We start from the raw sequence: 22690 nt of genomic DNA on the forward strand, positions 1-22690 counted from the left end.
ACAATTCGCGGGTGTCTTTCGTTGTTTCAAAAGATCGTTTAGTTTCTGTAAACGATCGTTTAGTTTTCTATAATCGATCGTTTAGTTAATTTCAAACGATCGATTGGTTGTTTTAAACGATCGTTTAGTTTTGTTTGACCAATCGTTTAGTTTTGTTTTAAACAATCGTTTAGTTGTTTTCAAACGATCATTTGGTTGTTGTTAACCGATTGTTTAGTTATTTTTAAACGATCATTTAGATATTTTTAAACGAACATTTAGTTATTTTTAAACGATCCTAAAACTAATTTTTGTGTTCTTAAATGAATAAGTCAATTGTTATTTTCGTCTTCTTCATCCATCTGGAAGCACAGAAAGTAAGAATGTTGGGACAAATCATTAAGAAAACACATCATTAACAAACATTCATTAATTAGTGTAATACTTAGTACATTGGTAGAGAAATTTCTAATCTTGTATGCTCGACTTGTCGGTATATGAAATTGGATTGGTACACGTTAATCTGTTGTGACCTATCTGTCACAAAGCCTAGATTAGGCACCTCCCCTATTGCACCTTTCAATTTTTTCTAAGAACCACTGTATTGAGTCATCTGTTTCTCTATCAACTACTCCAAAGGCTAGAGGATAGATCTGATTGTTACCATCTAAACAAACGGCCACTATCAACTGACCCCGATATTTGTTCTTAAGAAATGTTTCGTCCATGACTATGACCGGTCTAATGCAATTTAAGAATCCTCTAACACATGCACCAACAGCCATAAAAAGATATTTAAAGAAACGATCATCTTCGAGTTCCATGTGAAATATTGTACCTGGATTTGTAAATTTGAGTGCTTCACCATATCTATGCAAAAGATTATATGACTCTTCAGGAGACCCTCGCACTCGTTCATATGCATTTTCTCTGGCACGCCATGCTTTCTCATAACTCATATTTATGCCATAGTCTTGCCTCATGTCTTCTATGATATCACGTGGTTTGTATATGCGACCGGGTCCCTTGAATTTGGACTTTATTAATTCTCCAACAACCCAAGATTTTGCTTGCCTATGGTCACGATTCAAAAACTCAAGAGAACATGAATGAACTTTCACATACTTTTTAATCTTGAATATATTTGAATCCTTCAGTCTAATCGCTCGCAATCTCCAACCACACTTGTTGTCGATGCATCTAACAAAAAGAACCTCTTTTGTAGACTTTTTTACTACAAACTGAAAAAAAAATTTCATTGCCAACACACTTAATCTCATTGACAAATCTCTCTTGCAGAAAAAGATTTGTCCTACATCCAACTCTTCACTTGTAGAGCTTTCTTCTGACCAGGCACTTCCTTTTGTCTTCAACTTCCGACTAGAGGAGCTGTAGTGAACTTTACCTTTTCCTTTGCAATCTTTTGTAGGAGCATCTCTTTGTTCTGGGATGTCAAACAATTCATTGTACATCTCAACTGACTCCCATGTAAAAGTATCATCTATTGAATGATATGACTCATATGATTCCCATATAGCCAAATTGGTCCCTATCATGTTATCACACAAGCCAACCTGAACTTCACCAATATCAACTTCATTCTCATCTAATGTATCCATTCCAATTGGAGGAGGATGAGGGTTTAAATTTTGAACTTGGTTGCTCCCAGATACTGAATTGTAATCTTTGTTTAACACTTTCATGCTTCGATTGCTTGTAGGCTCAAAAGATAGGTATAAGGGGACCTCCAATGGATTTTCACTAAGAATATAAAACTTCAAATCACGGTCATTGCTTAACTCAAATGGAGGAGCTTCCTTTTCCCCTTTGATCTCATATATACATCTTATCTTTATGTCGAACTTTGTAGGGTCAACTTCTGCAAGGTCATATAGTTCAGATTGTAAATCTTTGTGTCTTATTTCTTTAGGGACAACAATGTCTTTTAACACTCCTCCTTCATATTTTCTTTGTCCCTCATCCCATTCACCACCGTGACGCACTAAAATCCGAACATGTGCCATCCTTAAACTACCTAAGTAGTTTTGTATCTTCAAAAATTGATTTGAACTTAAGAACCTACAAGATGCGTGCAAGATGTAAAGAAATAAAAAAAAAATAACTGCAAGATGTGTGCGGGCCTAAGAGAGTTACTAAACATGCAAAGAATAGATCTACATGGATTAGAAGGTGTACCAATTTGATTTTGAAATAAATAGTGCAAGTTTGGAACATGCGAGATGTGTGCGAGATACGTGCGAGATAAAGCACGAGGGCCGAAGAGAGTTACTAAACATGCAAAGAATAGCTCTAAATGGATTAGGAGGTGTACCAAGTTGATTTTGAAATAAATAGTGAAAGTTCGGAACGTGCGAGATACGTGCGAGATGTGTGCGAGATACGTGCGAGATACGTGCGAGATAAAACATAAGGGCCTAAGAGAGTTACTAAACATGCAAAGAATAGCTCTAAATGGATTAGGAGGTGTACCAAGTTGATTTTGAAATAAATAGTGAAAGTTTGGAACGTGCGAGATACGTGCGAGATAAAGCATGAGGGCCTAAGAGAGTTACTAAACATGCAAAGAATAGCTCTAAATGGATTAGGAGGTGTAACAAGTTGATTTTGAAATAGATAGTGAAAATTTGGAACGTGCGAGATACGTGCGAGATAAAGCATGAGGGCCTAAGAGAGTTACTAAACATGCAAAGAATAGCTCTAAATGGATTAGGAGGTGTACCAAGTTGATTTTGAAATAAATAGTGAAAGTTTGGAACGTGCGAGATACGTGCGAGATAAAAAAAAATACGTGCGAGATAAAAAAAAAAAACCTTCATTCCTTCTATTCCTATTGCTTACTCCTCTATTTGATCCAACTAAATCCTCATCCTCTAGTTCAATTCATTTTTCACTACCCATTGAACTTTCTAAGAACCTAAAACCAAACTTTGACTAAACTAATTTACGGCAAATAAGTCCAATTCCAAAAACCAGACAATTACGGATGAAAATAGCACCAAATACCCCAACCAAACATTTACTTACAGCAGATAAATTGAAAATCGGTTAGACATGAAACTCACCTAAATAAGAGAAAACGCTCGAAGTTGATTGAATGGTCCGAATAGGAGCGACGAAATGCACTGGACAACGACCGACGAAAGGCAAGCGACGAAGGGAAAACGACGATGGGCAAGCGACGATGGGCAAGTGACGATGGGCAAGAGACGATGGCCGGAGTAGGTTCAGGTGTTCTACACGAAAGAAAAGAGAAGGGAAAGGGAACTATACGCGAAAGAGAAGGAATCGATCGTGGAGAGAAGGGAAAGCAAACGTGGAAGAGGGAAAGGAAAGGAAGGGCATTTTTGTCCATTCACACCCAAATTGTCCTAAAAGTCTTTCTTTTGAAAACTTGTCCCAAAATTCATTTAAATCTCTTTTTTTAACCTATTTTTGGCAATTTCCCAAACCAACTTTACAGTGCAAGCCATCAAATAAGCCAAATCTATGTTTTTCTAAAAAAAACATCTAGGAAGGTAATTGCAATTTGTCAGAGAAGAAAAGCGGCACTTTTCCCTGTGCAATTGAAACAAATCACTTGCGAGAGCATGCAATTCATATTATAGTATCTCTGTTGTTCAAGTACTGAGATACGCTGATCGGATAGAGATCGCTTCCAGAGGTTGAAGAACCTGTTGTCGAAACATTAGCAAACAGACCATGCTTCTGGTTTGCATTATTAGATTGCTCGTCGTCTTGCAACAATCGAGTCCATGCTGCATTTCTTGCTTCTTTAGTGACGCTTGGATTTGACACTACGTCCTCAATTTCCTGCCTGCCTTCCAACATGCTCACTACTGATGACATGTTAGGCCTTGCTGCAGGAGAGACATTAGTGCAGTGGAGAGCAATTTTGATCATTCTCAGTGCCTCTCCTTCATTGAAGTTGGAGCCTAACCTTGGATCAACTAGCTCCAATAAACTGTTCTTTTCTTTAAACTTCAGTGCCTAGAAACAGAAAATGACAGACAACTAAGTTGTATGTGGAGGTTTCAGATTCATCAGGTCACATATCGGAGCAAAATCATTTTCACCACAAATATAAGTTGTTCTAATTGTGAAAACAAGATCAAAGGTATAGACTCCTAAAATCAACAAAGAAAACAAGGATCGAGGTGAGTTAAACTTCTTTGTAAAATTAAAGCTGTGTTGGACAAGACAGCTCTACAAATGGAGACTCAATTTATTCTTGCTAACTAACATGACAAAAAGAAACTAAATAACATGCTGCTGTAGCAACATAGTTTAATATCCTCAATAAAGATGTAATAAATTCAAATTCTCACATTCATATACTGCTGGACTAAAAATAGTAATAATAAAAAGTTACCCGAAATTAAATTACCGAGTCTAGAAGATAAGAGCAATCGTTAGCTGCCCATAAAGTGGTGTTGCTCCTTCCGCTAACAATTTCTAAAGCTACAACTCCAAAACTATAAACATCTGCTTTATCAGTTAAGTGTCCTTGCATAGCATATTCTGGCGCCATGTATCCACTATAAAACCACCAACTTTAGTAAATATTCTTCATTTTCAAATTTTGACTTGATTGTCAGTGTCCATAGTCACAAAAGTGAAAGAAAATGAAAGGAAAACTAAATCAATGAATATAAAACAAAAAACTCAAGTGTTGATACTTACAAAGTTCCAGCAATTCGAGTACTTATATGAGTATTTTCTTCTTCATCAAGTTTGGCCAAGCCGAAGTCAGATATCTTGGGGTTTAGATCTTTGTCTAACAGAATATTAGTAGCTTTGATGTCTCGGTGGACAATCTTTAGTCTTGACTCTTCATGAAGATAAGCCATACCTCTTGCTATACCAACACAGATCTTTTGTCTTGTTGACCAATCCAATTCTAATTCACTTTCTTCTTGACCTTCAAATATTTCCCATTAACAAAGTCATTATAAGTATATTGATGCATTCCTTTTATAAAAATAAAAAATAGTCAACTATACGGCACAGATATTTACCAAACAAGGCATGGGCAAGGCTATTGTTTTCCATGTATTCATATACTAACAGAAGCTGATTCCCTTCAATACAACATCCATAAAGCTTGACTAGATGTGGGTGTTGCAAAGCAGATATCATGCCAATCTCATTCACGAATTCACGGTTTCCTTGCTTTGATTTAGAAGACAGTTGCTTTACTGCAATTGTTGTGCCATCCGCAAGAACACCCTACATTTCCAATTAAAGAATCACATACCATAGCAACTATATTTGCAAAAGAAGAGGCTGCGATTACCAATTACCGATTACGATGGTGTCTACCTTATAGACAGGACCGAAACCACCTTCTCCAATCTTATTGGCGGCATCAAAGTTGTTTGTGGCAACTTTTATTTGCCTTAATGTAAAAGAGCAAGTGTGCAAGTCCAAACCTCGTAACTCTGCACACCCCACACCAAGTAAATTAAGCTGAGGCGTCTATAAGATGGTTAATAAGCATGTTCAAATCATACGTTAGAGGTTGAACTTTCATGTTTGTTTTATTATTATTAATTATTTTAATTTAAAAATATTTAGAATGAAAACAAATGTCAATGATGAATGGAAGAAAGAAGTAAAAACCCCAAAAACACCTTATTAGGTAGATTACTTGAAAGTTCTCCATTTGGAAATTAGGTACTAAAGACTAATCAGAAAAAGGTTGATAGCATGAAAGGTAGTAGTTTCATAAAAGTATCAAAAAGAGGAAGAAGAATTTTTTAAGCTTCTTCTCTTCCTTTGCAGCCAGAGGGACCAAAAAAAAAAAGAAAAAAAAAAAAAAGGACGGTAAAACACTCTATTAAGACTGAGCAAGCCAAATAGTTTTCTTGTCCCCATGGGAAGGATGGCTATAGAAAACAAACAAAGAACATATACGGAGAACCAGGAAAAGCCAAAGACCACATAAAAGAATCAAAATAATGGCCTACTAACGAGAAGCAAAGGAACAATGGAGGAAAAGGAGACTCGAATCTTCAAAGCGTGCAACAAACATAATACAAGATGGGGAGAGTGATAAACAAGGCATACGTTTCTGCACCTGATTGGGTTTGAATTTTCATGTTTTTTTCCATTTTAATACCTAAACTTCTAGATATTCTATTTTAGTCCTCCAACTTTACACAAAACCCATTTAGTCCGTACAAAAATAAGTACCAACGAAATATTAGGTCTACCATGGTCAAAATTCAAACATTTCCAAATGTCATCATTCATCAGAAACATTCTACACTACACTTAGTAGTCTCGCTTGTACCATAAATTCAAGTTATGGAGGTTACTTAAGGTCAAATTTTGTTTTGATATCATTAACAATTCGCGAACTTAGAAATGTAGCCAAGTGCAAAGGACAAGAAGCATAGTAATTTTAAGAGTAAGAGAACAAGAGGCCTAACAATACTACGAGGGGAGAAAAAGAGGCAGTGTCTTAGGATTACCTTGTTCAAGTGTCCTTTCACGTCGTAGGCATATGCTCCACCACAGGATTCCAACGGCCAATAATACAACAAAAGCCGCAGCAGCTGCGATGCCGATCACTGCACCTACAGGTATACCAGATTTCCCAGTTCCTCCACCATCAAATGGAGGTTCAAAGTCTACATAAATTGAGGATGGTAGACAACATGGACGAGAGTGCTCAGTCAAATAAAGTATAGTGAAAAGGAAGAGTTGGATTTTAAATCACAACGAAAAAAAAGGCGACGATCAGCCTACCAGGATCTACTGAAATGGCGGATATAAGAGGACCATAGACTCCACTCACAGGGATGGCATTCGTCCCCTTCCCTGCCCAATAGAAGCGGATCTCCACAGTTCCATTCACCACAGTAACTGGGAATTTTTTTATGACTGCTTTACCTACGCCACCTGCTGCATCCACAATATTGAAATTCTCTAGCACCAGCTTTTTCTGCAGTTTAGGGTTTTTAGTAAGTTATCATGATAGATGCAAGTAATCATGAAAGACTTTCTATTTACCTGAGCCAATCTGCAAAGGTGGGGTTTTAATGATGAAAGTATTTAAATTATTTTCAGAATTTGATAACAGTCAAACTTTTTTGATGGGTGAAACTAGAAAGTAGGGAGATCTTTTTCCTACCTGAAGATAAACATCAAATATGCGTCTGCCGAGACTACTGAATGTCTTGTCATCAGTAAACATTATCTCTGCAAAATGGAGGCTTACAGTGTAGTTTCCATTTCCCATACAGAACCCAAAGTAAGTAACAGATAATGGAGAAACACGAGCAGTAGTATACAGTTCAGGATTTATCATAGAAAGAGTAGAAGAATTTGTTGCGGTGTATTCATCTCGAGAGGCACCATCATCATCCAAAAAAATACCAGTGTTGCTGATTGCCCAATTTGTTCCAGTGACAAAAAACATAGAGCTGCCCGCATTTCGGTCTCCTTTAAAAACTGTAGTTCCATTTATGGTTTCTTCCTTCCCACCACAATTTATATGAAGAGAGTACCAAGCTGTGAGAAAACAAAGATGTTACTGGCTACAAAAGGTAGAGCAAGAGAATAAATCTAAGCCAACCTCTCATAAAAAATAAAAATAAATAAATAAAATCTTAGCCAGTCTCCTTTCAAATTTTTTTCAGCATTCTCCTTTTAGTTCCCTTGTTTAGTTTGTTGAAGTATATGCCAATTAACAGCTTTAAGAAGAGATTGGTTAGATTTTTTTTTTTTTTTTTTTTTTTGAGAATATATCACTTAGAAAGAGCTCAAAAGAATTCGCTCTGTCATAAGAAGAAGCTAATATACATGGAGATTATGCTTTCAACTCACATTTTGAACAGGAAGTGCCAGCTAAACATGAAAGAACTCCACTGATAAAGAAACAGAAAGCTCACTAGTTAGCATCACTTTATGGGAAATTCTGATTAATACAGGTAAAAACAAACTAATTCAATGCATACACCAAAAGGTTAAAACTCACTAATCCTCTTGTGACGAGCTTGCAAAGAGGTTCCTGGCAGGGAGAGGCGGTGACAGAGAAATTAGATAGTGTTTTTCAATATTGGATATGTATAGTTAAGTGCAATCTTACACTTTTTGGGACCGGCAACTTTCCCCAGCAACACTGACTGTAAAATTATTATAGGAAAGATCACTGTAAAAAAAGAAAAAGGTGTGACACCTTAAAGGGAAAAATTGAACAAATTTGAAGTAGTTTCTGGAAAGAATTTTTTAGAATACAATCAAACAGCGCTTACAACCAGGAAACCAGTTCCTATCATGGTTCGACGTGTTCACAAGAAAAATACAACTAGATTAAGTCACAGATACTCACTAGAGCAGGTAGTTGTTATAAGCAGTATCATGTTTGTTTTCGTTTACCATGAATACAAACTATAGAATACTTCGTATTAATTTCATCAACGTAGAATGGTAGTCACATATGGTATAAACTACAGCTACAAGAAGGCATGATCCAGTAGTGAGTGAACCTCAAAAAGGATGCCATAAAACATTGGAAGGAAGAAATAAATGTACAATCCATCAAAAAAGAAGTTGCCAATCATTTACTAGGAATAGAAAAGATACTTACATGCCATTCCCTTTCAACATCCAATCAGGCACCGATCCATTTAGCATGTTTCCAGTTAAAAGTCTAAAAGGTGAACATGAAAACATAATTACAAATATAAACTACGTGCATTATAGTCAATCATGAGATTCTACCCCAAACTAACAAATTCTGATCACATTTGAATAACTGGTTGATATTGTCAACTGTCTCTTACATTAAACAAAAAGAAGGAAAGTTCTTAAACCAAAATGAGAAACAATTATATTGCTACACATGACCAAATTATGTCCAAACAGCAATGTACATGATTCACTGGTATAGAAAAGGGAAAAGGTACCCTATTTCTAGTCCATGTTGTTTGAGAAAGGTTTTATCCCGAAGTTTCAAAATCTTTAGTCCTTGAAATCATTGTTATGTTAGTGACACCAAATAATTATATTACCTCATATATCGAAATCATTGTTAGATTTTATCTATGTTCTCTTCTCTCGAATCATATTCAATAAAACTCCACACCATGAGCTTTAATCACTTGAATACTAGCTTCTTTCTAACATCACCACAGTGAATTAATGAAGTTCACCCAATATAAAATGTCCTTCAGACCATTCATTTAGACAAATATAGACTCTTTACGTAAAGAAAGAAATATCCAACAGGATACACGATGAACATATTTCTTAACTATTATACTGCCACAACTTTCATAGAGCCTTTTAACATCTTGAAGCTCATAAGCTGGAACTTGACACCATACAATGCTATTTATTGCTAGTTCCATATTGTATACGTGCAAACAAATCCATTCATTGAAGATTTTGTTTTAAAGTGAGTGGAAGGCCACTGTTTGAAGAGGCACTATATTTCTTGAGATCCCAGTACTAAATTTTCACAAAACATTTCATGCCATTTTCTGTGGGAAATTATTTAAAATGATAAAACTTCTGAAAATATCTATAAATATAGCAAAATATCAAAATTTATCAGTGATAGGCCACGATAGACTACTTCAGACCATTCATTTAGACACAGATAGTAGTCTATCTTGGTTTTTCGCGGTCCATCATAAATAGACTGTGGTATTTTGCAACATTTTGTAAATATCTTGGTTCATTTTGCTATATTTGAAAATAACCCTTTTTCTATTCGTGAAATATCAGTTGATTCAGTTGTCATCAGTGAGCTTGACTTTGGCAGTTTTTACATAATTTTATAATAATATCTAAGTTTATGTGTTAGTATGTTAATTACATCAATCATAAAGTACGGTTGCTTGCTGATGCATTCTAGCTATTGTGAAACGGTTTACTTTCCATAATCCATAAAAGAGTAAAAGTAGCTATACTCTCACTTTATAAAAATTCATTTCTGGACAAAATTTCTTACATGTTATCCAACCCTTTAAGAGCATCAAATCTGGTTGGAATTCGTCCACTTAGACTGTTAAAGCTGAGGTCTCTGCAGGAAAAAAATTCAACACAAAAAAATAAGAATAAAGAAAGCGGTTTTACAAATATTCATAAGAAATTGGAGCTATTATCTTAATTTTCTTAATTTTATAAAAAAATTATCTTAATTTTCTTAATTTTATAAAAAAATTATCTTAATTTTCTTAATTTTATAAAAGAATTATCTTAATTTTCTCAAGATTTTCTAGCTACTACTATTATAGTCAGGGATGGAAGCGAATGTATACTAATTACTGAGTACTGACAAGATTTTCAATGATGGCATCCTGTCCAGATAGTTGGGCAGCCTTCCAGAGATGTTGCAACTTCTCAATACCCTATAGACAACCAAAAATAAAATTAATCGACTGGTGGAAGAACTTGGCCTTCTCAAATGTTTTAAAATAACTGTGTAACTTACAGAATTGTCAATTCTTTCGAATTACCAAGGGATGGAAAGGGTGATGATGCTCCACTCAAGTCACTGATTCTCCTGCATGCAGAAGTCCATACATAAATGATACAAAACATGTTGGGTTGTTCATGAGGTAAAATAAAGTAGAATACTAACAAGTCAGATAACTTTGTCAATAGTCCAATGTCAGAAGGAATGGGTCCACTCAATCCACTTGCCTGAATGAATCTGTCGCAGTAAAACTAATTTTTTGAGAGACAATGTCCAAAATGAATCAAGAGCAGGAAGAGTAAAATGATGTCTCACAATTTAGTAAGATTTGTCCAATTACGTATGAAATTTGGTATTGGCCCAGAGAAGCTATTGTCACCAACTCGACTGCATTGACGAAGGATAAGGCTCAAGTGTTCATTTAGAATTTGAAGCATCAAGCAGCTTACAAAACAAATGAGCTTGTGAAAAAATTACAAGACTTACAATTCCTTCAATGTGGTCAGCTTTCCCAGTGACATTGGCAACTCTCCAGAAAAGTTGTTTGATGTAAGATGTCTACGGAGAAAAAAGCTTATGAATAAATGCACATAATCTACTCAAGTAGTCAGTCTAAAGATCATGATTGATTACTGGCTCTCTCCACAACGACGAGAAAAGGAAAAATGAAAATTATAAATTATAAATTGTTTTTTATTTAGATCTTGAATTTTAAAAAGCTTCAATTACATCTAGAAGTTTGGATTGTGATTTGATGCAATCCTTCCATTAACAAGTAAATTAAATGACGACAATGACTATTATATATAACATTGGTCGTTTTAATTAGATATGACATAAAAGTAGCACATGCAACAACATATTATCCTTTTAAAAGAATGTATCAATTCTAGATAAGTCCTGTCACTCTATTATCTGTCATGTCCACTTCTACTATCTTTCTACTATAATCATGCCTAATTAGTCAAGGCTTCTCATGCAAAATTTATGCCATTGTTTAGTTAGTAGTATTTACTGTATGATTTTAAAGATTCAATATTAGTTTAGGGAATCATATAAACACAAACATCAAAATTCAAGGATCAAGGATCAAATCCGCAAATTAAGCAAGAAAACAAAACCATACGAACAATAATTAGAATATAAAGGCCTTACAATCTCTGTATCTGGGGCAAATTTCCTAGCGCCTGAGGAATGCTTCTCGACAGCTGATTGATTCCCAGGACCCTATGCATGCAAATCCATTACTATTTATGTATGTTGGCAAAGTCATCCAAACACTGGAATGGGAAAGTAAAGCAACAAATAAATAATCAGAACTCACAAATTCTCCAGAGTAGTGATATTCCCAATCTCCTCTGGAATCAAACCCGTCAACCGATTTCCAAGAAGGTAACTGCAGAATCAAGAACCATAAATTTTCAAAAATCGTCCATCTGAAGATGCATAAATGTGAGAAAAAGGAACTAAGAGATTACATGCTGACGAGATTCGTAGAGCCCCATTCTGGAGGAATTTGGCCGCTGAGATAGTTCCGAGTAAGATCACTGAACAAAAAACAGCTGATATTAACTAATGGAGCAAATGGGTCGCTGATTTTGAGTATAAAACGGCGATAAGAACCTACATTTGCTGCAAAAACGGCAAACGCACAAGATGAGGTGGGAGAGTGCCTTGAAGGCTCTGCGATTTGAGAACTCTGCACCCCAAAATCAAAGACCCAAAATATAATTCCACTAAATTTTGACAAAGAACCTTGATTTTGATCAGAAGATTGAGAAAGAGAGAGGAAGAAGAAGAAGAAGTTACATGCTGATGACATGGCAGACTGTAGCATTAAGAAAGGTGCAATCACAAGTGAGATTATTTTCAAAACCAGCAACATTGTAAGGAATTTGGTTGGGTTGAGATATCCATCCAAGGGATCCATTACAAGGATCAACACTGAAATTCCAGTCTCTTTTTCCCAAACTCTTTCCTATTTCCTTTAAAGCTTCCACTGAAACATATTTGCATGTATTTGTAAACTAATAAAGCTTCCACTGAAACATAATGTTCATTGTGTTTTACAATTTCATACCAATCCCTATAAAGCTAGAATCCAAATGGTCACTACTTTCATGGATTCTCATACCTTTTTCCACATTAACTTCAAACAAAATTATACCCAAACCACAACACACAAAACACAAAATCCAGATGATTACTTTTTTTTTTCCACTATCAATGGAATTAATAGAATAAATTTAGAGTTTAACCTTATTACAACACTTGTAACCATTTAAAAAAAAATTAGCATATATGTTAACATTATAAATAATGACCTATAGATATATTCTATATTTTAAATATTGATGTATTGATCCTTTGTAATTTTTCTAAAAAAGTATTACAATATGCTTGATTATTTTTTCTAAAATTATTGTCCATTATAATTGTCATATCATTCATAAGGTTTATTTGATGCAAACAAAACACGACAACTATCTTAACCAAAACTAATATGTAATTTCATGAATGAATGAGAGAATATTATCTCGAAGATCTATTCAAAAGATATATAGAGCTTAAAAAGAGGATGTCAAAGCTTCCTAAGGATGAAAAGATTTGTCTTCTAATCTCTTTTATTACTACTTAATGCATATGTTCAAAATTAAAAGTGTGGTTTCTACTTGGTTAAACTTGCAAGAAAAGTTAATTTTTCGAACTTTAAGAAGGACTTAATTTATAATCAAACACACGTTGGTTTGAATGCAAATATCCATATCTAAACTTGTATTAAAAAATGATAGGTCAACTATTGAATTTGCCATCAAAATATGTCAATTTGAGAGTAACTTAATGATTTGTGCACGAAAAACATCCTTTTCTTTAATACCTCATCACAAATTTGAATATTAGGATGATGAAAGGGACGAAAATAATCGTAGGAATAGTATTACCAAATTCTAATAGAGAAATAATACTAATAATCCAATGTTAGACTGAAATACTACAAAGTCTAGATAAATTGCTCTAAAAAAAATTAAATATCAGTTAACAACTATTCGGTTTTTTAAAATCAAGTTTATTCCATCTTTTATAGGAAAGAGAATTAAATTTTCAGCCAAATTTGAAAAAAAAAAGAGTTAAAAGCTATATTTTTTTAGTTTTTAAAATTTGATTTCGTTTTTTAAAACAATTTTTAAAAACATTGGTAAAAATAAGATAAAAAAAGTAAGCAAATTTAGAGATAGAAAATGTATCTATATAGACTTGATTTTTTTTTCTTTAAAGAAACAAATGGTTATTGAATGGGGCATTTGATTCCATGATAAGTTACAATGTTATAGGTTTGCAGTTCAAACTTCAACAATATTATTTCATTTTCAGTATTAAAGCACTCAAGAGACGTCTATATCAAAATTTCATAAGTCATAACTAGTTAAGATATACCCTAAATAATAACGTGTTAGAACACTGATTCAGACAGATATTAATTATGAAAAATGATCGAAACTTCAAACTAAAACATAGATGGAAAAAAAAAAAGGAAAGAGAACCTTGGGAAATTGCCAAAAATAGGTTAAAAAAAGAGATTTAAATGAATTTTGGGACAAGTTTTCAAAAGAAAGACTTTTAGGACAATTTGGGTGTGAATAGACAAAAATGCCCTTCATTAAATTTCTATCGCTCTCTATTGATTGTTTCGCCTACCCACGTTCGCTTTCCCTTCTCTTTCGCATAGAACACCTGAAGTAAAAAAAAAAAAAACATCTCCTTTCTTTGGCTTTTCAAATTTCCCGCTCTGCTCTTCGAAGATACTCCGACTGTTCGTCTGTCGTCGGTCCTCCAGTGCATTTCGTCGCTTCTCCTTTTCGAACCTAAGAATCAACTTTGAGCGTGTTCTCTTATTTCAGTGAGTTTTATCTGTAACCCATTTTCAATATATTTGCTTTTTCTTGGCTTGAATCATGACATCGACTTCAACATCGACCGACGGACCCTTCTACAAGATTAATCCTTCCCATCATTTTTATTCCCTAGTAAGCTGTTTGTCTCATTTGGAAAAGACAACACATAATATTAAGGCCAAACTCAAACCCGATCAATTAGCCTTATTTAGGAAAACAAAGTTTGGGCACTTTTTGGACCTAAATATTGTCTTCAATGGGCCACTCATCCACTACTTACTGTTAAGGGAGGTGGAAGATGAAGGAAAGGATTCTATAAGTTTCCTACTAGGGGGCGTTGTTTGTACTTTCGGTAGGAGAGAGTTTAACATCGTAACTGGACTATGGGGTCCTAAAGAGGACTATATTCAGTTGGGTGGGAACAGTCGACTGTTGGAGAAGTTTTTCAAAGACAAGGACTGTGTTTACGTTAGCGACTTAGAAGATATATTTTTGGAATACGAGGGTGATGACGATGATATCGTCAAATTAGCTTTAGTCTACTTTATAGAGATATCTTTGTTGGGAAAAGATAGGCGAACCAAAGTGGACATTGGTTTTTTGAAGATTGCTGATGATTGGAATTCATTTAATAATTATGATTGGGGTCGGATTGTTTTTGTACGCACGCTAAGTGCATTGAAAAGAGCCTTGGACAAGCAATATGCCAAGGGAAAGAAGAAATCAACACAGACAAAAAAATATACTATCAATGGATTTCCGCATGCATTACAGGTATTTGACTTCTTACTTCTTACTTCAAAACTTTAAAAAGATCGTTTAGTTATTTGAAACGATCGTTTAGTTATTTTAAACGATCGTTTAGTTATTTTAAACGATCGTTTAGTTATTTAAACGATCGTTTAGTTCTTTTTAACGATCGTTTAGTTATGTTAAATGATCGTATAGTTGTTTTCAAACGATTGTATAACCACTTGTTTATATATCTATATATATCTTGTGGCACTTTCTAAACTTGTTTGTCAAATGTGGAATAGGTTTGGGCATATGAGTCTATACCAACCATCATTGGATGTGGTGTAGATAAAGTAAACGATCATGCCATACCACGAATGCTGAGGTGGGTGTGCCAACAATCACCAAAGTCCCAAACTATAAGCCAGGTGTTTGACTCGCCAATGGTAAGTAGCAAGCAATAGTAACTTACTTAAGGATCGCGTGATTTTGTGCTTATTTCTTTGTCCTAAATACATTTGCCTTTTTCTATTTGCAGTTTATAATTAAGGCGGTCATTGAGATGACACCTGAAGAGGAGCAATTGAAAATTGCTTCAGGTGAACTTTTTGAAAACTTCCGCTCATCTACCATTATTCAGTCGAAGAATGGTGGTTCAAAAAGAGTACGAGAAGTTGTTAACGATGAAGATGAGTTGAAAAAGAGTAAGAAACAGAAGTCCAAGATTAAGATGAAAAAGGCTATTCGAAATCTCCAAGATCGAGTAGCGGTTGTTGAAGGCCAACTTAATACTATAAAATCCGATATTGACGAATTGAAGGGCCTGATGTCAACCATATTGAAGCACATTGGACTTCAAAGAAAGGTTAGGAATGAAACTGTTAAGTGTATTCACGTTAGTTGTTTCATATTTGGTAACCATGTTCTCGCTAATTCATTTTGAGGTTCCATAGGGTGACGAAGGGGACCACAAGGTGTCCGAAGGCTTGGAGGATGAACACATTGAAGTTAAAAAGAAGGTTTGGTTCCATGTTCATGCTAATATTGATGTTTAATTTCTATCATTATATACACTAATGCATTATGAGCTTCCATAGGGTGACGAAGATGTGTTGGAGAAGAAGGTTGATATTGGTTTAGAGGAGCCAATAGATGTCGTTGACGATGAGGACGTCATAGAGATAGAACCATTTCTCACTCAACGACCACACGTTCGGCCCGCCCGTAGGAAGCGTGCAAGTGTTTACCTATCAACCCCATTCACAACTCTACCTAAACGGTCTCTGACATCAACCACCAGCACCTCTGAGTCTGAAGCAATTGTTTATGATCCTATGCACAAAATACTTGACGTCCATTTAGATAGACTTCGAGCGTGGATTACAGACAAGCGTACAGACGATGAGCTGCGTGAAACCTTTCATGGGAAAAAATCGAAGGCTTTTTTCAGAGACTTGTTTATGTGTCGCCGGTGGTTGTCGGATGAGGTATGGGATTATCTTATCATTTATGCAATTATAATTTTATCATTGTTATGGTTCTATACATTTACTGCTTACTTTTGTTTGTATTAGCATTTGGATGCACTTTTTCTTTTCATTCGCTTGAAGATTAAGGCAGCCGGGATACCTTCTTCTCAGAACTTCACAACTGCGGACACAATCTTTATGGTTTGTAATCGTCTCGTTACTTTATGTATGTATTTGCGTTTGATATTTGTCTTTCGGTCTGATATTTGCGTTTGTATGTTTTTCTTTGCAGCGCATTTTAGTTTCGAAGTGGCCCCTATACAAAGAATGTATTAAAGAGAATCGCCCGTTTGACTGGGACGAAGAGTATAGGTTGGTTGACTATGTTGTCGGGTCAAAAGTGGACTTCCAAGATCCTTGGGCAAGTGTTGATTACGTTTACTCTCCATTCAATGTCCATGGCAACCATTGGGTTCTATTATGCTTGGATTTGGTAAGTTGTCAAGTGAAGGTATGGGATTCGCTTCCGTCACTTACAACTGCCGAAGAGATGACAAACATATTACTGCCCATTCGACAGTTGGTGCCAAAGTTGTTAGATAGTACTGGCTTCTTTGATAGGAGAGGTAGATCATCGACATACAAGGAACCTTGGCCAGTTGTCATTGTTGACCCAATTCCACTTCAACGAAATAATTGTGATTGTGGCGTATTCGCAATTAAGTATTTTGAGTACATAGCTGCTGGTGTTGGTTTAGATACATTATGTCAAGAAAACATGTCATACTTTAGAAAACAATTAGCATTTCAAGTATGGACCAACCAACACTCCTATGTATTGAAATATTAACATAAATCACAAGTATCAATTGGCTGTTCTATTATTGTGTATGTTGCATTTCAATTAGTAGTATCGATTATTCTCTATGTTGCAAAACTACTTGTAGCTAAACGATCGCTGAATTTTTTTATGATTTTAAGAATATCGTTTAGACTTTACCAAACGATCGTTTAGACTGTACCAAACGATCGTTTAGACTTTACCAAACGATCGTTTAGACTTTACTAAACGATCGCTTAATATTTTGACGTTTATTAAGAAGATCGTTTAGACATCGTTTATTAAGAAGATCGTTTACACTTACCGAACGATCGTTTAGACTTTACCAAACGATCGTTTAGACTTTACTAAACGATCGCTTAATATTTTGACATTTATTAAGAAGATCGTTTAGACATCGTTTATTAAGAAGATCGTTTATACATATGTGCGCGATGAGTATTTCTCTACACGAATATTTTGTGATATGTATCTAAACGAATACAAATATTAACTCAAATATTCTTTCTCAATTTTGGTCGCGTTTAATTGAAAATATCACAAAGTATTTATTTTATAACAAAGTTTAAAATTATAATATGTTATTCTCTCTATAAAAATTACATAAAAAAATTATATAAACGAATACAAATATTAACAAAAGTATTTATTGGCCCAAAGTTCCAGCACATATTGTTGTCTAAACAGTTTCATGTTTGGCACAGTTAGACAACCAAGGTCACTAGCAGTTACAAGGCATTCAACAAATTTGGTACAGAAAATTCCACAATCCAATGAACGCCCTTTCTGTAATGTGGCCTTCGATCTGCGTATTGGCCAAGGGCCATATGTGAAACGATCTGAATGGAGGTTGACTCCAATTGCAATCGCGAGTGAGGCAATGCATCGTGCAGGCATTTGAAGAGCTTCATCAACAAGTTTCTGCTCAACATAATTTGGCATTGAGTCGAACACGTAGATCCTGCATTTTCTCATATCAGCTGCAATAGCCAACCAGTGTTCTTTTATGTTGATGCAGGTAATCACGTAGTTGACATCTCCCCACCCTGGTATGTCGTTGTAATCACCAACAGCAGTGTTGAAATAGTATTCGACATCTTTTTCTGTCCATATACTTAGGTGTGCTGTTGGGTCTGTCCATTCAGCTTTCTTATTATCTGGTGTCACCAGATGAGTATCAAAAATGTGGTTCCAAACAATGCAGTCTGGTTTATTGATTCCAGTCTTCAAGAACAAGTCAAAATTTAATCAGAATATAATGATGCAGTTTAACTTGTATACAAAAAAAAAAATTAAAGAATAACAACTTACCAGAAAAGAGGAATGTAATATTCTAAAAGAACGCTTGCAATGGTGCTTGAGATGCAACATTTTATTCTGCAAGTGGGCGAATAGCAGATCCAATGTCTACAAAGAAAAAATAAACGATCGTTTAATGAATGAAAGGAGAGGATAAGCGATCGCATAAGAAATGTACATGTGATCGTTTACGTAGTAAGCGATCGTGTAATATTAACTTAACGATCGTTTAGTTAATAGAAGCGATCGTTTAGTTAATAGAAGCGATCGTATATCAAATATAAGCGATCGTTTGGGAAGAGTACTTACGTCTCCATGTACCCATGTGTTTTCTTCAAGCTGTCTGAAAAAGTCTTTCTTTCTGGTTGTGGAGACTACTTTCCTTTCTTCATGGGTTGTTTTTCTTGATTTTTTCCATTGCAAGTATTCCTTCCATAATTTTGGATCCACTTTCCACATCGGATTATATGGATCTACTTCTCTGATTTCCACATCTGGGACAGGTGTTGTAGATACTGATATGATCTGAGCAGATGTTGTGGGTGGATTACCTTGTTCATCTTCATGTTGCACCTCTTTATTTGCTATTTTACATAGCTTTCTTCTCTTTATTGGTTTTTCTTCCACATCTTTATCAGGCACAGTTACTGGTTCTTTTTCAACCAAAGTAACTGCTTCATCATTTTTTTTCATCTCAACCTGTTTTTTTGTTGTTTCCTGCAATGTAATCGTATTAAACAAGTAACAAACTATTCATTCAAACGACTACAAATTTGTTGTGTATACATACCAGTTGAGATTCTTCATTTACAATTTGTACAGTTTGATCCATTGGAGCCAATTCACAAAGTGCAAGAGGTTGGCTCACATATGGAAGGGTAGTAATCATCTGTGGCAGGTCTGATTCTTTCTGAATTTGATGACTTAGACTATCCGATATATCTCTTATAGTCATTAGCAAGTCTGCATCCCTACCGTCTATGCTTATATCACTACCACGTTCCTCTTCATGTTCCCTAAACAAAATGAGAAGAAACATGAGAATAAGAAAAAAAAATACAATTGTTAGGTATTTATAAACTAGTAAACAATGAATGAAATGTTAACCTTTGGGTTTCCTCTTGACGTTCAGTATGTTGTTCTTCAGTAGGTTGTTGTTGAGTATGTTGTTCTTGAACAACATACTCATTGTCATTCTGATCAGTATGATCATTCCCTTGATTTTCAGTTTGATTCTAACAAACAAATAAAAACGAACATAAAATTAAAAAAATAATGTATTGTTAAACCATCGTGTATATAAAAGTAAACGATCGCGTAACTTTGATAAACGATCGTCTATCGAAGTTAAACGATCGAGTAACTTTGATAAACGATCGTCTATCAAAGTTATACGATCGTTTATCTAATGTATGATGAAAACAAATTTTACCTGGACCAATCTCTCCAGCATCTGCTTCATTTCATACAGCTCCAATGACTGCTTTGTGATTGTGTCATCCATCCTACAGACTATAGAAGTCAGTGTGGATAAATCCTTACGAACTTCTTTTATCATCTATTGAATGATATGACTCATATGATTCCCATATAGCCGAATTGGTCCCTATCATGTTATGACACAAGCCACCCTCGACTTCACCAATATCAACTTCATTCTCATCTAATCTATCCATTCCAATTGGAGGAGGATGAGGGTTTAAATTTTGAACTTGGTTGCTCCCAGATACTGAATTGTAATCTTTGTTTAACACTTTCATGCTTCGATTGCTTGTAGGCTCAAACGATAGGTATAGGGGGACCTCCAATGGATTTTCACTAAGAATATAAAACTTCAAATCACGGTCATTGCTTAACTCAAATGGAGGAGCTTCCTTTTCCCCTTTGATCTCATATATACATCTTATCTTTATGTCAAACTTTGTAGGGTCAACTTCTGCAAGGTCATATAGTTCAGACTGTAAATCTTTGTGTGTTATTTCTTTAGGGACAACAATGCCTTTTAACACTCCTCCTTCATATTTTCTTCGTCCCTCATCCCATTCACCACCGTGACGCACTAAAATCCGAACATGTGCCATCCTTAAACTACCTTAAGTACTTTTGTATCTTAAAAAATTGATTTGAACTTAAGAACCTACAAAATGCGTGCAAGATGTAAAGAAATGAATTAGGAGGTGTACCAATTTGATTTTGAAATAAATAGTGGAAGTTTGGAACGTGCGAGATGTGTGCGAGATGTGTGCGAGATACGTGCGAGATGTGTGCGAGATACGTGCGAGATAAAGCATGAGGGCCTAAGAGAGTTACTAAACATGCAAAGAATAGCTCTAAATGGATTAGGAGGTGTACCAAGTTGATTTTGAAATAAATAGTGAAAGTTCGGAACGTGCGAGATGTGTGCGAGATACGTGCGAGATACGTGCGAGATAAAGCATGAGGGCCTAAGAGAGTTACTAAACATGCAAAGAATAGCTCTAAATGGATTAGGAGGTGTACCAAGTTGATTTTGAAATAAATAGTGAAAGTTTGGAACGTGCGAGATACGTGCGAGATAAGTGCGAGATAAAAAAAAAATGCGAGATAAAAAAAAAAAACCTTAATTCCTTCTATTCCTATTGCTTACTCCTCCTCTATTTGATCCAACTAAATCCTCATCCTCTAGTTCAATTCATTTTTCACTAGCCATTGAACATTGAACTTTCTAAGAACCTAAAACCAAAATTTGACTAAACTAATTTACGGCAAATAAGTCCAATTCCAAAAACCAGACAATTACGGATGAAAATAGCACCAAATACCCTAACAAACATTTACTTACAGCAGATAAATTGAAAATCGGTTATACATGAAACTCACCTAAATAAGACGCTCGAAGTTGATTGAATGGTCCGAATAGGAGCGACGAAATGCACTGGACAACGACCGACGAAGGGCAAGCGACGAAGGGCAAGCGACGAAGGGCAAACGACGATGGGCAAGCGACGATGGGCAAGTGACGATGAACAACTGACGATGGCCGGAGTAGGTTCAAGTGTTCTACACGAAAGAAAAGAGAAGGGAAACGGAACTATACGCGAAAGAGAACGAATCAGAGAAGGGAAAGCAACGTGGAAGAGGGAAAGGAAAGGAAGGGCATTTTTGTCTATTCACACCCAAATTGTCCTAAAAGTCTTTCTTTTGAAAACTTGTCCCAAAATTCATTTAAATCTCTTTTTTTAACCTATTTTTGGCAATTTCCCGAGAACCTTCATGTATCTAGTGGACTGAGAATGGATTCCAACCATGAAGAAGAAACAAAAGAAAGAAACAAAGAGGTTTTTAGACGATAAGATATTCACTCATACAAACACAATTATGTGTCTAATGAAACACAAAGACATCCAACAACTCTCTACTTTTTGAATGCCCAAATTGGAGAAGAGGCAATCCCTATATATATATATTTTGTCAGTTGAATTGTCATTAACTAACGAAATGGAAATCAAGTTGGATATAAACAATTAAATTATTTAGTAAAGTCAACTACTAAGCAAACATTAAAATCAATATCTATGAATATACCCATAAATGAAAAAGTTTGATATTGGTGTTAACGATTAAATACCCAAAAAACAACATATACATAATTGATAGGGATAACAGAGACCTCTAAGTATATCTACAATATCTAAGTATATCTACAATAGTATGATACTCTACAATTTACACATTAACATTTATGATTTTGGTTTTGATTTTACCCAAAAGACCTCATATTATTGGATATAGTTGTCTTCTCTTATAAACTCATGATCATCCCCTTATTTAATTGATATGAATTTCGATCGTACTCCCACCTAACACTAATAATAAGACATTTAACTTAATTAGTTTTGAAAGTAAAATAAATCAACTTTTAATTTGAATAATTTTTATTTATAAAAATATTTATCAATATCTAATAAGTGTCGAGGGTATCTTCAGGCAAGACCTAAATATCAAGGGAAAATGGAAAAAGTCAAAATCTTGAATTTTCGAGACT

The 22690-nt window shown here is 35.0% G+C and overlaps 4 protein-coding genes across 5 annotated transcripts; 2 read left to right on the forward strand and 2 right to left on the reverse strand.

The window, feature by feature from the left end:
* Positions 1–3474: 3474 nt before the first annotated feature.
* LOC103501841 (probable leucine-rich repeat receptor-like serine/threonine-protein kinase At3g14840) lies at positions 3475–11976 on the reverse strand. Its single transcript, XM_051087644.1, has 21 exons — positions 11908–11976; positions 11754–11825; positions 11585–11676; positions 10916–10987; positions 10745–10816; positions 10595–10666; positions 10445–10516; positions 10290–10361; positions 9962–10033; positions 8594–8656; positions 8093–8155; positions 7982–8014; positions 7831–7871; positions 7136–7515; positions 6751–6946; positions 6474–6632; positions 5320–5438; positions 5016–5226; positions 4681–4918; positions 4385–4535; positions 3475–3987 (listed from the first exon to the last, which is right to left on the reverse strand). Exons 3-21 carry the CDS (start codon positions 11662–11664, stop codon positions 3595–3597), a joined length of 2559 nt encoding a protein of 852 aa, XP_050943601.1. The 5' UTR covers positions 11665–11676; positions 11754–11825; positions 11908–11976; the 3' UTR covers positions 3475–3594.
* Positions 11977–14003: 2027 nt separating this feature from the next.
* LOC127150258 (uncharacterized) lies at positions 14004–15605 on the forward strand. The gene is made up of 2 exons (XM_051087648.1): positions 14004–15096; positions 15360–15605. The coding sequence occupies exons 1-2, from the start codon at positions 14383–14385 to the stop codon at positions 15519–15521; spliced, it is 876 nt and encodes a 291-aa protein (XP_050943605.1). The 5' UTR covers positions 14004–14382; the 3' UTR covers positions 15522–15605.
* LOC127150257 (uncharacterized) lies at positions 15601–17405 on the forward strand. The gene is made up of 5 exons (XM_051087647.1): positions 15601–15922; positions 16011–16076; positions 16155–16544; positions 16632–16727; positions 16819–17405. The coding sequence occupies exons 1-5, from the start codon at positions 15620–15622 to the stop codon at positions 17374–17376; spliced, it is 1413 nt and encodes a 470-aa protein (XP_050943604.1). The 5' UTR covers positions 15601–15619; the 3' UTR covers positions 17377–17405.
* Positions 17406–17948: 543 nt separating this feature from the next.
* On the reverse strand, positions 17949–20212 carry LOC127150256 (uncharacterized). 2 transcript variants are annotated; one of them, XM_051087646.1, is made up of 6 exons: positions 20099–20212; positions 19774–19901; positions 19457–19682; positions 18976–19365; positions 18679–18774; positions 17949–18591 (listed from the first exon to the last, which is right to left on the reverse strand). In XM_051087646.1, the coding sequence occupies exons 1-6, from the start codon at positions 20168–20170 to the stop codon at positions 18001–18003; spliced, it is 1503 nt and encodes a 500-aa protein (XP_050943603.1). In that variant the 5' UTR covers positions 20171–20212; the 3' UTR covers positions 17949–18000. The 2 variants fall into 2 exon arrangements, with proteins under 2 accessions (XP_050943603.1, XP_050943602.1); XM_051087645.1 differs by having other exon boundaries at positions 18976–19383.
* Positions 20213–22690: the final 2478 nt, after the last annotated feature.

The sequence above is a fragment of the Cucumis melo genome, chromosome 7 (genome assembly GCF_025177605.1).
Source record: "Cucumis melo cultivar AY chromosome 7, USDA_Cmelo_AY_1.0, whole genome shotgun sequence".
Classification (NCBI taxonomy): domain Eukaryota; kingdom Viridiplantae; phylum Streptophyta; class Magnoliopsida; order Cucurbitales; family Cucurbitaceae; genus Cucumis; species Cucumis melo.

What these genes read in the sequence shown, in the direction of transcription:
- LOC103501841 (XM_051087644.1), bottom strand. Translation starts at nt 11,664, where the DNA reads ATGCATAGGGTCCTGGGAATCAATCAGCTGTCGAGAAGCATTCCTCAG. An exon ending in ATGTTGAAAGGGAATGGCAT is followed by an intron (nt 8,156 to 8,593) that starts GTAAGTATCTTT and finishes CTTTTTTTACAG; the next exon opens with TGATCTTTCCTATAATAATT. An exon ending in TGGCACTTCCTGTTCAAAAT is followed by an intron (nt 7,516 to 7,830) that starts GTGAGTTGAAAG and finishes GTTTTCTCACAG; the next exon opens with CTTGGTACTCTCTTCATATA.
- LOC127150258 (XM_051087648.1), top strand. Translation starts at nt 14,383, where the DNA reads ATGACATCGACTTCAACATCGACCGACGGACCCTTCTACAAGATTAAT. An exon ending in GATTTCCGCATGCATTACAG is followed by an intron (nt 15,097 to 15,359) that starts GTATTTGACTTC and finishes AATGTGGAATAG; the next exon opens with GTTTGGGCATATGAGTCTAT.
- LOC127150257 (XM_051087647.1), top strand. Translation starts at nt 15,620, where the DNA reads ATGACACCTGAAGAGGAGCAATTGAAAATTGCTTCAGGTGAACTTTTT. An exon ending in GCCGGTGGTTGTCGGATGAG is followed by an intron (nt 16,545 to 16,631) that starts GTATGGGATTAT and finishes TGTTTGTATTAG; the next exon opens with CATTTGGATGCACTTTTTCT. An exon ending in CTGCGGACACAATCTTTATG is followed by an intron (nt 16,728 to 16,818) that starts GTTTGTAATCGT and finishes TTTTCTTTGCAG; the next exon opens with CGCATTTTAGTTTCGAAGTG.
- LOC127150256 (XM_051087645.1), bottom strand. Translation starts at nt 20,170, where the DNA reads ATGGATGACACAATCACAAAGCAGTCATTGGAGCTGTATGAAATGAAG. An exon ending in TGCTGGAGAGATTGGTCCAG is followed by an intron (nt 19,902 to 20,098) that starts GTAAAATTTGTT and finishes TTTGTTTGTTAG; the next exon opens with AATCAAACTGAAAATCAAGG. An exon ending in TAAATGAAGAATCTCAACTG is followed by an intron (nt 19,384 to 19,456) that starts GTATGTATACAC and finishes ATTACATTGCAG; the next exon opens with GAAACAACAAAAAAACAGGT.